This window comes from Sinocyclocheilus rhinocerous, unplaced genomic scaffold (assembly GCF_001515625.1).
Source record: "Sinocyclocheilus rhinocerous isolate Xijiao unplaced genomic scaffold, SAMN03320098_v1.1 scaffold82, whole genome shotgun sequence".
In the NCBI taxonomy this organism is placed as follows: Eukaryota; Metazoa; Chordata; class Actinopteri; order Cypriniformes; family Cyprinidae; genus Sinocyclocheilus; species Sinocyclocheilus rhinocerous.
In genome coordinates this window covers 861,012-870,837 of record NW_015644168.1, presented here as the reverse complement: position 1 = coordinate 870,837, position 9,826 = coordinate 861,012, and the positions used below count along the sequence as shown (strand labels likewise).

The following is a 9,826-nucleotide window of genomic DNA, read 5'->3' as shown; positions in this document are numbered from 1 at the left end:
ACTATTTTTCCTCGCAGTTCTATCATTGGGTAATTATACTACATATATATTTCGGCATCAGGGAGTCGCTATTATACCTGGCATTGAAACTGGCATCATGCTTTTGATTGCGCGATCGTTTTTAGTTTCACTTTCACTTTCGAGATCGCACGTACTCTGTTTATACTATGGAGCGGCAGTAGCTACTTACCACACATTTTACAAGATTATATGTTTGTCAGTGGTACTGAGGATCTGCACATCAACCCATCAGTGCCATCGTCCTCAGTCATCTCTCCTTACTCTGTTTATGTGGTAAGTGAAATTTTATGTACTGTAATGTAACAGGCAACCGTTACACCGTGTCTACACCGGACGTGACAGTTGTCGTGTCTCATCAGCTGAAGTCGGTCTACACTGGACGCGACAAAGCGACCGTTGAAAATCATTTGAAATTTGTGTCAGCACGTCATAAATAGAACGCGGCAGCAGTTTACAGTCGGGATTTGTCGTGTCGCGCAGCATCCAGTATAGACAGCATCACTGATTATAATGAGTTATATCGACTGATCTATATGTAATAAATCTCTATAATAGATCAGTGGTTCTATAGTATTTTTATTTCAAAAACATTAAAAATCATAATTATTTCAAACTTTTTACCATTAGTGTATTTCACATGAATGTAAACAGAAAATATAAAAATTCTCAACTGCATAAACATTATTCTTTTTAATTTCAATCACTTCTTTAAAAAGCCAATTATTCCACATCTTAAATTTCTATAAGGTAATTTAAAGAATTTTAAGGACCTTGTGAGTTTAAAATTTTTTTGTTACCTTGGCGAGGTTGGTGGACTTGCCGACGCCGTTCACCCCACAGAAACAGTTGTCGTGTCTCATCAGCTGAAGTCGGTCTACACTGGACGCGACAAAGCGACCGTTGAAAATCATTTGAAATTTGTGTCAGCACGTCATAAATAGAACGCGGCAGCAGTTTACAGTCGGGATTTGTCGTGTCGCGCAGCATCCAGTATAGACAGCATCACTGATTATAATGAGTTATATCGACTGATCTATATGTAATAAATCTCTATAATAGATCAGTGGTTCTATAGTATTTTTATTTCAAAAACATTAAAAATCATAATTATTTCAAACTTTTTACCATTAGTGTATTTCACATGAATGTAAACAGAAAATATAAAAATTCTCAACTGCATAAACATTATTCTTTTTAATTTCAATCACTTCTTTAAAAAGCCAATTATTCCACATCTTAAATTTCTATAAGGTAATTTAAAGAATTTTAAGGACCTTGTGAGTTTAAAATTTTTTTGTTACCTTGGCGAGGTTGGTGGACTTGCCGACGCCGTTCACCCCACAGAAGGTGATGACGAAGGGTTTGCGCTGAGAACGAGCCTCTAGCACGTCTCTCAAGATGTCCACACGCCGCTTGGGCTGCAAGATCTGCACCAGAGAGTCCTGCAGAGCCTGCTTTACTGTAGAGGCCACAGCTGGAGAGAAGGAGCCAGGAGAAGATTTAGAAGAGCAAAATAATCCAGGAAGGCCAGAAAGCAAGACAGAAGACAAACACGTGTGTGGGAAAGCTCTTGTTTGGAAGGAGCGCTGTACTCACTGGTGAAAGTGCCCATGACTTTGCCTTCCAGTTTCTTGGCCACAGAGTTACAGAGCTGGGAGGCGATTTCGGCTGCTACATTCTTGGCTAGAGAAACAAGAAAAGACAAACCGCAATAAGTCTGAGCAAGTTATAACATAGGCTGTATACACAGTATATAAGCTGGTGTCTAGTTGTTTGTGATTACTGGAATCTTTGAGTATTATTTTGATCAGGCCCAATTCATTTAGACTGATTTGTGAACTTTTCAATAGATTAATTAATAAGAACAGACTGAAAAGAACAAATGACTCATGAATCAAAAAAACTTTATGGCTCACGAGTAAGTTTTATAAAGCTCAGTAACTAGCTGAGGGGTTTTAATCCCCAAATATGATCATCCACATGAGAGAGACCCCATCTTAAAAATTTTAAAAACAGCTATACATTTTCCATGTATAAAAGACCCAATTCATACTGTGGAAAGTTAGTATTATTTAAATGCGGAAAATATTATTTGGAAAATATTTAATTTATGTTATGTTTTTATGTATATCAATTTTTATTTATTTTAGTCTTCTTTTTTTTTTTTATATAATTGTATTTTATTACTTTTTATACCTATAGTACTGTACTGTTGATGTACTTATATCATTTTTTATTAAATCAAATTTGTCCTTATTTTAATCGGATTTTGTTGTGTTTTTTTCCTACATATCATACTGTACTGTAGTATTTATTCATATAATTTATTACAATAAATTATATGTTTTGAATCAATTTTATTTTAATCAATTTTATCACACTTTTCTTACATTTCTGTAACATGTATTATTCATTTTTATTCCATGGTCGGTCTGAATACTGGATTCTGATTGGCTGGCAGGTATGCAGTAAAACCGTTTAATGCACAGGTAGTTCCAAGTCAGTTTAATCACCGTTCTATATTAATGCGCTGCTTTAATTGATGCATACAAACCCACACATCACTCGCGCGCGCGCACACAGAGAGAGAGAGAGAGAGAGAGAGAGAGAGAGAGCCAGAAAGCAAGACAGAAGACAAACACGTGTGTGGGAAAGCTCTTGTTTGGAAGGAGCGCTGTACTCACTGGTGAAAGTGCCCATGACTTTGCCTTCCAGTTTCTTGGCCACAGAGTTACAGAGCTGGGAGGCGATTTCGGCTGCTACATTCTTGGCTAGAGAAACAAGAAAAGACAAACCGCAATAAGTCTGAGCAAGTTATAACATAGGCTGTATACACAGTATATAAGCTGGTGTCTAGTTGTTTGTGATTACTGGAATCTTTGAGTATTATTTTGATCAGGCCCAATTCATTTAGACTGATTTGTGAACTTTTCAATAGATTAATTAATAAGAACAGACTGAAAAGAACAAATGACTCATGAATCAAAAAAACTTTATGGCTCACGAGTAAGTTTTATAAAGCTCAGTAACTAGCTGAGGGGTTTTAATCCCCAAATATGATCATCCACATGAGAGAGACCCCATCTTAAAAATTTTAAAAACAGCTATACATTTTCCATGTATAAAAGACCCAATTCATACTGTGGAAAGTTAGTATTATTTAAATGCGGAAAATATTATTTGGAAAATATTTAATTTATGTTATGTTTTTATGTATATCAATTTTTATTTATTTTAGTCTTCTTTTTTTTTTTTATATAATTGTATTTTATTACTTTTTATACCTATAGTACTGTACTGTTGATGTACTTATATCATTTTTTATTAAATCAAATTTGTCCTTATTTTAATCGGATTTTGTTGTGTTTTTTTCCTACATATCATACTGTACTGTAGTATTTATTCATATAATTTATTACAATAAATTATATGTTTTGAATCAATTTTATTTTAATCAATTTTATCACACTTTTCTTACATTTCTGTAACATGTATTATTCATTTTTATTCCATGGTCGGTCTGAATACTGGATTCTGATTGGCTGGCGGGTATGCAGTAAAACCGTTTAATGCACAGGTAGTTCCAAGTCAGTTTAATCACCGTTCTATATTAATGCGCTGCTTTAATTGATGCATACAAACCCACACATCACTCGCGCGCGCGCACACAGAGAGAGAGAGAGAGAGAGAGAGAGAGAGAGAGATTGCACTGCGCACACACACAAACTTGTCAACGCTTCCCCGTGATTTTTATTAATAAAATAGCCTGGATACTAGATCGCTACATTATATTCCACAGCAACGAGGTGGCGCTGTTTTTGAAGTAAATAATTGTTTGTAGAGAGAGACACACAGACGCAGCATGCAGGTAACGTTAAAGCACACACAACTGTCATCTTTCTCTCTCGATCGATCGATAATTAATTGAAATAAATGCTATAATTCATTCAAATAAATGTGATCTTACCGCACTATTTCATCTCGGTGTCTGATTTGAAGCGGGCAGAATGCTAGCGCTAACTTGCCATAACTGACGAAAATATCTCATTTTTACCCTTCTGGTCAAATATTGCGCTGCAAAGAGCAATACTAGTTTTAACTTGTCTATAACTTGGCAAATGACCATGGAATAAGCGGGATAATCAACGGCTTGCCGTGCATTAAATTATTTTAAATGCACTTCGCGGAGGCAACATTTGCCTCCACATCGTGTATTTAAAAACCTTTAATACACGGCAAACCGTTGATTATCCCTTACATGTCTTTTTTTTAATTTATTTTTTTTATCTATTTCTATGCATTTTACTTATTTTTTATTTTAATTAAAATATTATAGTTCTCGTTTACTGTACTGCTAAATTTATTACTCATTTATACAAATTTTATTATTTAATAAATGTTTATTTCACTCAAATGTTTTTAAAATAAAATTTTATTACACCTTTTCACCTATAGTACCTTACTTTTAGATCAGGGGTGGGCAAACTTGGCCCTTCCAGGTCACTTTCCTTCAGAGTTTAGCTCCAACTCTAATCACACACACCTGAACCAGCTAATCATTGTCTTCAAGACTACTAGAAAGCTACAGGCAGGTGAGTTTTATCAGGGTTGGATCAAATCTCTGCAGGAAAGTGGCCTGGAAGGGCCAAGTTTGCCCATCACTGTTTTAGATGTATAATTTATATACATTTTTATTTATTTATTCTAATCAAATTAATTACATTTAATAATTTAGCGGACGCTTTTATCCAAAGCGACTCACAAATGAGGGCAATAGAAGCAATGAAAACAACAAAAGAGCAATAAACCATAATCAACCATAACTCCTTCAAAAACAGCTAGAAACCTTGGAGTTGTGATTGATGATAAGCTGAATTTCTCAGACCACATTGCTAAAACTGCCCGGTCCTGCAGATTTGCTTTATACAACTTGTTAGTTTTGACTGCTTTTATTGTCCTCATTTGTAAGTCGCTTTGGATAAAAGCGTCTGCTAAATGACTAAATGTAAATGTAATAATATGTAAGTGCTGTGAAAAGTCTTGGTCTTTTGCAGTACGCTTTTTTTTTTTTAATCCTAGCACTCCTCCACTCCCCTGATAAGCTAATTAAATATTTTAGAACAAAGTATATATACACTATATATAGTAGAATTTAATTTCCATGAACATTCCAGGCCTAGAAAACACCATATTACAATTTTTTTCCAGGTTTTCCATGACTAAACTCTAATAATTTAAAAAACATGTAAACAAAAAGTGTTTTGAATGAGGTGCCATGGGGCAAGAGCGATGGCATACCAATGAGGTGATCTCTCATCTTGTCCAGAACTGGCTCCATGTCCTCCTGAGTCAGATTCTTAGATCCCACCAGGCCTTTCAGCATCCCAAACATTCCCCCGAAACCACCCTTTTTGGCTCTGCAGAGAAACCACACAGAATGTACATTCCATATCAACTGTAGATGCAGCAAGTTCAGATGAAGAAACTCAACATTTTGAGGCATGTTGAAAAGACAAAATAGTAGTGAGTTTGTTACCCTTTCTTAGTGTTTGCCACCACAACTCTCTCCTCTTCTTGCACTACTTCATCCTCATCATCATCGGAGGACTCATAATCGACACCTCGCAGGTCCCCTTTCATTGAATCCACCTGGATCAGCTGGAGGAACAGAGTTACTTGACAATTTCATCTGCAATAACAATTTGATCTAAAAGCTTTAAACAACCACGCATATTAAACAGCCTTCAACACTGAAATTATAATTAATTTTTACTAGTAGTGCTTGCTTGTAAAAAGATGCTGCAGTGAATTTGAGATTTTTTTTGTCAGGAGTAATAATGGACTGCTCACCGGTTCAGCTGTGGCATCAGGGTCTTGGTTCTGTGCGTCACTGGAGTTGTTGCCATTGGTTCCACTGTAGTCCAGCTCTCCAATGCTCTTCCCGCTCATATCCCACACCCGGTTTGCCTTCCCCTTTGGCTTCTGGGGTTTAGGGGACTTACTGTACAATACAACAGAGATTTTACTTCAAACCAGTTATTTTAGCATCATTAACATACTATTGTATTTTTTGTTAATATTTTGAATTTTTATATTTCACTTTAATTTTAGTTAAAGTTTCAAATTTATTTTGTTGTTTATACATTTTTATTAGACTTTTTTTGTCTATATGGCATTTAAAATTTATTTATTTATTAGTTTTAGTCATTTTAGTATTTTAACAAACAAAAATGAGAAATATTTATTTCAAGTAATTAATTTTTTAAAAATTGTTTAAGGGTAAATTTACATGACGAAGACTTTACTAAAAACAGAAAAGTTTTTCCTTTGCATTTTTGAAAAGTTTCGCATACAGACAATGTTATCAAAGCGATCCCGTTCATACAGATCCATGAAAAACAACAAAAAATGCTGTATGTTTTCATGCCAGGCCAGTAGTTGGCGATGTCACTTCGTAAAAAAAAAAAAAAAAAAAAAAAAACTATGTGCCTGCATACCTATAGACTGAACACGTAATATGCATGTGTGCATAAGGTCACCATTTTCACAAATTTGTGTTTTTGTAGTTTACACAGAGATTATATCGTTTTCAAAAGCAAAGTTTGTGTTTTCAGGCCCCAAAATGACGTTGCAGAGCTGCACGATTAATCATTAAAAGACCGCAATCTCGATTCAAACACCCATGCAATCCCATTTTTAAATGAAAACGATTCCCCGGAATCCAGAACATTCAAATCTGTGTTTGCGCTTCCGCTGACACGGAGAGCAAACATTTACCATGTTTAGATAAGAAACAGCTTCACAAACAGTCTCAACTACACAGTAATATTCCTGTCTTATAGTCGTTCATATTATCACAGAATACTGGGATTAAAGTTTATAGTTCAGATAGGAACATTGATGTCTATGTTAGCCATCAAAAAAGAGCAAGTCATCTTTTGAAAGTAACTGGCGCTTCAAATAACGTTTGTGTCGTTTGCATTGTCTCTCCACTAGGTGGCAACGAGTAAATGTTAAATGTATTTGTCACTGAATCATTCATTCAAGAGATTCGTTCAAAAACGCTGATTCATCCAGTAATGAAACAAGAAGTATTTATGAGGGAGTCATTGAATCGTTAATTCAAACAAACAAACCACTTTTTCATAATTTTAATATAAAAAAATTGTAGTATTCAATATATTTTTAAAGTACATATATTATATATTAAAATATTTAATATTTCATTCAAATTAATTAAACCCTTTTTAAATAGACTGCAGAAATTAATATTTTGTCACACATTATTTTGTTTAGTTCAGAATCGTGGGATAATTGTGATCTCTATTTTGAGATCAAAAGAAAAATAAATCGTGATTCTCAATTTATCCAGAATCGTGCAGCTCTACGTTGTTGTGTAAATGAACAGCCACAACGCTAGAGCCCGACCTATATATCGTTTTGGCAATTTTATCGGCCGATATGAGCCTGTCGCAGATATATCAGTATCGGCAAATATGCCGCCGATATGAATTTTTTTTTACAGAACATAAAACGCAAATAAAATGCTTGTAAATGGTGTAATTGCGTAGTTTGTCCAGCAGAGTGCGCTCCATTGTTTGCTACTGGCATCCTGGATGAAACGCTTTAAAGCTTAAGTGTATAGAATACCATTGAAACTTTGAAACGGCCATATCTCCGTAACGGCACGGCGGATCCGCACCAAATTCGGGGGATCCCTTCGAATGCCAAATTGAGCTTACGTCTCGAGGACCCGTTTCCAATGAGACCACCCCCTGGGGGCCGGGAGTTACGGGCGGTTAAATTTGTGGCCTACCGATCAAGTGATCCCGGGGGGCTACCGACGCGCGGAGGGTGGTGTTCGAGAGGGCTCCTTGAGCTGAAGGGATCGCCCGAATTTGGAGATCCCCGCCGCATGCGCAAGATAGTGACACCAGCCAACACTTTTACTTCAGTCAGGAAGTCTCTTGTTCAGGCAGCAGCATTCAAGCGTTGTCTTATTCGACCGTAAGTGCCCTGCGAAGTGGACTTTACATGATATTCCCTCATGATTCCAGTTCCAAGGGAACATGCACGTTATAGTCAAAGGGCATTAAAGGGCACAAAGTGAGTGAGACATTAATTTAAATTGTATTTATTTACAGAGGTATATTATGTCATACTTCACACTTCTCTAGTAAGTTTCATCTGTGTGTGAAGACAGTAGCGCAAATCCGTGAATGAATGTTCCGAAGTGAAATAAACTAACGAAAAGTAAAACAACGGAATAAAGTTGAATGGAATTGAATTGAAATAGTTGAATAAACTTCAACTTTACTGTTCAGTGCACTGATGTCAGACTCATTTTGGATAATAAAGTTTGTTTAATTGTTAAATGCCCTGCCTCCATTACATATCTTTGTCACGTCATTATAAGTGTTTGATCACCACATTTGAGTGATCATTGCAAAAAATGTGTTTATGTATATATATTCTGTTTATGTATATACTGTATTCTATATATAGTACCAGTTAAAAGTTTGGACACAGGAATGGGAAAGTGGCCAAAATTTTGACTGGTACTGTACTATAATATACACAAAGAATATATCGATATCGGCCTTTTTTTACTCCCTAATATCGTTATCGGCCCCCAAAAAAACCCATATCGGTCAGGCTCTTCAAAACGCATAAAAAGTTTTCTGTTTGTTGCTGAATAGGGTCATGTAAACGGCCCCTTAGTTAATGATAACAATCCTGCTTTACAAACGATAAATTATTATAACTATGTAATCAGACAAAATAACAGTTTAAGCGATTTAGTGGAAGTCATGTTGAGATCGGTGACACCAGTGTGGCCCAAAATTCAAGTGGGGCTTCATTTGCCATGAACAAAGCTTTTTCTCACAATTCATAAAGCGTCCTACCTGGGCTTCTCTGCTTTTCCACCACCCAACTGCTTGCTGATGAACTTGGCACGGTTCCTCTCGATAATCTCCTCTTGGGTCAGGCCCTCGTTTCCATTCTCCACAGCTTTTTTTGAGGCAGTCTGTGAGGCAGCTTTAGCCTGATCCCCTCCTGATTCAGCTGACGATGAGTGAAAGAGAAGAAAAGAAAGAACAGTTACATTAACAAACCTACAGCTTCAGTGATTTGCTTTATTGATAGTCTCTTACATTTCTCACCTTCCTTTTTGGCATTTTTACTTTTCTTGCCTCCTTGCTCCTTGCTTTTGTCTCCATCTTTTGTCTCAATCATAGACTTCACAGTTTTCTTGGATTTCTCAGACTCATTGAAATTCCTCATAGAGGCGGGGGCCTTGGCTTTGCTGCTGACCTCCGCCTCCCTGCAAAACAAACACATCATATAAATGATGATGCCTTGAGCTTAAGTGCTGAAAATAATATTACAATGTGGACACAGCTCTGTTTCTACTGGTAACTCTTCAGTTACTGTCACATACTCCTCATATAGCAACAACTCAATTGAGTCAAAAATAGTAATCGTAAACTTTTATTTAATTATTAAAATAGTGCTTAGATTGATTTCTCTTGAAAACTGAAAATGTTGCCAAAATAACATACCTGTGGGAAAAGTTTGAAAAAAAAAAAAGTTTGAGGTCAGTATTATTTTTAACGTTTCTGAAATAAATCTCTTATGCTAACCAAGGCTGCACTTTTTTATTAAATTTAAATTTAGGACTGATCAAATATACAGAAATGTCTTTACTGTAACTTTTGATCAATTTATTGTATCCTTGCTGAATAAAAATATACATTTCTTCTTCTTCTTCTTAAAAAAAAAAAGACTTAGGCCCAATTCTATT

General features: G+C 35.7%; 1 protein-coding gene across 2 annotated transcripts in view; it reads right to left on the bottom strand.

The window, feature by feature from the left end:
* Positions 1-9,378, bottom strand: part of LOC107758072 (signal recognition particle receptor subunit alpha-like) — a 14,424-nt gene extending 5,046 nt beyond the window's left edge. The window contains exons 1-7 of one of the 2 annotated variants that reach the window (XM_016575721.1): positions 9,177-9,378; positions 8,928-9,087; positions 5,872-6,022; positions 5,558-5,679; positions 5,320-5,438; positions 2,706-2,792; positions 1,323-1,495 (exon numbers count right to left, since the gene is read on the bottom strand). In XM_016575721.1, coding sequence (XP_016431207.1) covers positions 1,323-1,495; positions 2,706-2,792; positions 5,320-5,438; positions 5,558-5,679; positions 5,872-6,022; positions 8,928-9,087; positions 9,177-9,366 — 1,002 coding nt within the window. In that variant the 5' untranslated portion in view covers positions 9,367-9,378. The remainder of the gene's footprint in view (positions 1-1,322; positions 1,496-2,705; positions 2,793-5,319; positions 5,439-5,557; positions 5,680-5,871; positions 6,023-8,927; positions 9,088-9,176) is intronic. The other variant, XM_016575722.1, reaches the window with a different exon arrangement.
* Positions 9,379-9,826: the final 448 nt, after the last annotated feature.